Genomic DNA, 2947 nt, shown 5'->3' with positions numbered 1-2947 from the left:
AGGTTCCATGAGAGAGTTCAAACACTACTTGATATCTTCTAGAGCATGAGGTGTAGGTTGGCACCCTACGGGTTGGAAACTTAACCTATCGATTGGGTTAAATCAATCCTTAGTTAATTAATATACATGTTGATATAGTTAAATAATGAAGTTAGATAATAATTTTTATTAGGCTACTAATTTTATCAACTAGAATGATTTATGGACATAGAGGGTCACACACATAAGATCATAGGGGCATTAGTGAATATATTTTACTTTATGGGGTTTTTGATAAAAACTTAAGTAAAATATAAATAGGGAAGGAGCACTCATCTCAGCGCCCAGGCTAGCCAGAATTGAGAGCCCCCCCCCATCATTCTCCACTTTACTCTTTTCTCCGTTCAATCGAGGATAATGCTTCATGGTGAGAAGATCTTCAAGATTTTCAAGGAGAGTTGAAGAAGAAGAGGTGGAGATCCATGAGCAATGTGATTGCGTGGATACTTCAATAAGCTGGGCATGTGAACGTCTGCATAACATCTCAAAGTGGGCAAGTCAAGGGTGGAACAAGTTCCCCATAAGGTAGATGTGATTTATTGTTTAAAGATCAAATTTGAATTGATTAACACATTTGCATCGATAGAAACCATGTAATCATGAATGAACCAAAGCACAAAACCCAATAGTGAGTATATTGGACAATATGTTCACTGATGATACCCTAAGTTGTTTGAGAGTCTCGTGTGGATGAAGGATTGATTACACATGTACGGTAGCTGATGACAGACTAGGTTTCATAAGAGAGTTAAAATACTACTCAATATCTTGTATAGTACAAAGTGTAGCTTGGCACCCCACGCTTTGGAAACTTAACCTATCTATTGGATTAAAGAGATCCTTTGTTCATTAATCTATATGTTGGTATAGTTAATTAATAAGGTTGGTCACTAAATGTTATTGGGCCTTAAAGTTATTTACAATAACAATATGTGGGACTAGAGGGTCACACGCATAGGACTAAAAAGAATGTTGGAAGATATATTTTGTTTTCAAGGGTTTTTATGAAAAATATTAAATAAGTATAAATAAAGGGGGCACCATTTTAGGTGCCAATGCAAGCCAGATATGGCCCTCCCTCCTGTCTCGTCTCTTTATCTACTCATTCCTCAAGCCTCTTTAATGGTGAGAAGAATCACAAGATCTTCAAGGAGTGGGGAATAGGGAGAGGAGATCCAACAACCTTCTAGTCGTGTGGATACCTAGGAGGCCGGGCAATTGATCGACTTGAAGAAACACTTCCGCAAAGCAACTCAAAGGTGGAAAAAGTTTGCCACAAGGTACGCATTCTATTACATGTTTATAAATCAAATACTTCCATTAGTGAAAATAGTTTTCATGCATAAAAAATATGGTCCCAGAACCCAACACTTCAGATATTAGGCGAGTTTGAGTCGAATTCAAAGATATGTGTTAGTTATGCTGCTAGAACACGTCACTCATGTATTCTCAACCGTTAAAACATCTATCAATAAGTAATGATGACCATTATCTAAGAATAATTAAAAATGGCAAACCCATTGTATTTCATCAATTTATAACAAAAGTAGGGTTGAGTAGTCGACAAGTGCGTAAGATCAGGTGATTATTGAAGATACAGATATCAATGGGATCACTAATTGAGGTGATCTGAACACAGAGGAAGACCATAGATACATATTTTCATATCAGAATCAAGTCTCAATTGATTCCTGAATTCATCTAGCTCAATAGTCAGTTATTTAAACAACCTCAGATGTTCAAAAATCACTTAAAATTTAATTAATATTAAGACTTTAAAAATCAATTCAGAGTATTTATACTTCTGAAATATAAATCTATGACATTTAGAGTATCATTCATGGTAAAATATTCATTAAGATTTCTAAAAAATTGTTTACATGGGTAAAATATCTAAGGAGATTAAATAGATAATGGGCTCATCATAGAGAGAGTATTTTTACATCCAAGAAGCCCGCTTTTGTCTTTTTTGGGCCCAAAGAAAGAGCGCAGCCCTAGAAAGTGCAGAGGGAATCGATCAATCAATCGGGGTTAGAATTACAAGCGCGGCTGTGCAGGAGCAGAGAGGGCGGGTGAAGGAGGATCGGTTGGATCGGATCGTCGAAGTAGAGGGATGAGGCAGTTCGATCCATGGCCTGTGTTCTTCAAGAGGGAGTGGGGCAGGAACTGGCCATTCCTCGTCGGCTTCGCCGTCACCGGCTACATCGTTACCAAGGTCTCGCTTAGTCTTACTGGTACGCCGTGTCCCGCTCACATTCTAATCGCGTCAAGATTTCGCTTTACATTTATAATTTATGTGATGGATTTTTTTGATCGATCTGTACTGAACAGAGGAGGAAGCCAAGAATTCGCCCTTCGTGCAGAAACACAACAGGTAGGGTTTCCTGGCCTCATTTTACTATGGGCATTTGCCAATTCCGGATTTTTTGGCGGTTTGTTAGGATTCTATGAGGAAATGTAGTCGGCATATGCGTGTTTCTTTCCGCCATCGTTGCATTTACGAATTAAATTGGGCCGTGTCAGGGATCTCTTATTAAGATGTCTTGGTAGTTCTCTATCGGTGAGAAGCACTGGAAGGGCGAGCAATCTTGACGTACTGATGGGAGTTGAAATAGTCGATACTTACTCCATTTTCGTCAACATTTAAAGTTAATGGGCTGAACTTGGGGCAAGTGACGGAGCAGGCGGGAAGTAAATACAATTTCTCTATAAAAAGCGTGGACTCATGATTATATAGCGGAAAAAAAGACCAGCTGCTCTTCAATCTAGAAAATCTATATCTTCTAGTCATTACAATCCGTAAAGTTGTTGAGTACTTGATAATTTTGAAGATATCGCTCAATTTTTACTTTGAAATTGGGAGGGGTAGGGGCCCAAGAACCTGATAGGTATTTTATCGATTTGGTGG

General features: G+C 38.4%; 1 protein-coding gene across 1 annotated transcript; it reads left to right on the top strand.

The window, feature by feature from the left end:
* The first annotated feature begins 2049 nt into the window (after positions 1-2049).
* LOC144701193 (ATP synthase) lies at positions 2050-2417 on the top strand. Its single transcript, XM_078572937.1, has 2 exons — positions 2050-2273; positions 2371-2417. Exons 1-2 carry the CDS (start codon positions 2153-2155, stop codon positions 2415-2417), a joined length of 168 nt encoding a protein of 55 aa, XP_078429063.1. The 5' UTR covers positions 2050-2152.
* Positions 2418-2947: the final 530 nt, after the last annotated feature.

Source organism: Wolffia australiana, chromosome 1 (assembly GCF_029677425.1).
Source record: "Wolffia australiana isolate 7733 chromosome 1, ASM2967742v1".
Taxonomy (NCBI): Eukaryota; Viridiplantae; Streptophyta; class Magnoliopsida; order Alismatales; family Araceae; genus Wolffia; species Wolffia australiana.
This window is presented reverse-complemented; position numbering and strand designations above follow the sequence as displayed.

Excerpts from the sequence above, each read along its gene's own strand:
- LOC144701193 (XM_078572937.1), top strand. The coding sequence starts at position 2,153 with ATGAGGCAGTTCGATCCATGGCCTGTGTTCTTCAAGAGGGAGTGGGGC. Across the intron at positions 2,274-2,370 it reads GGTCTCGCTTAGTCTTACTG|AGGAGGAAGCCAAGAATTCG; the intron begins GTACGCCGTGTC and ends TGTACTGAACAG.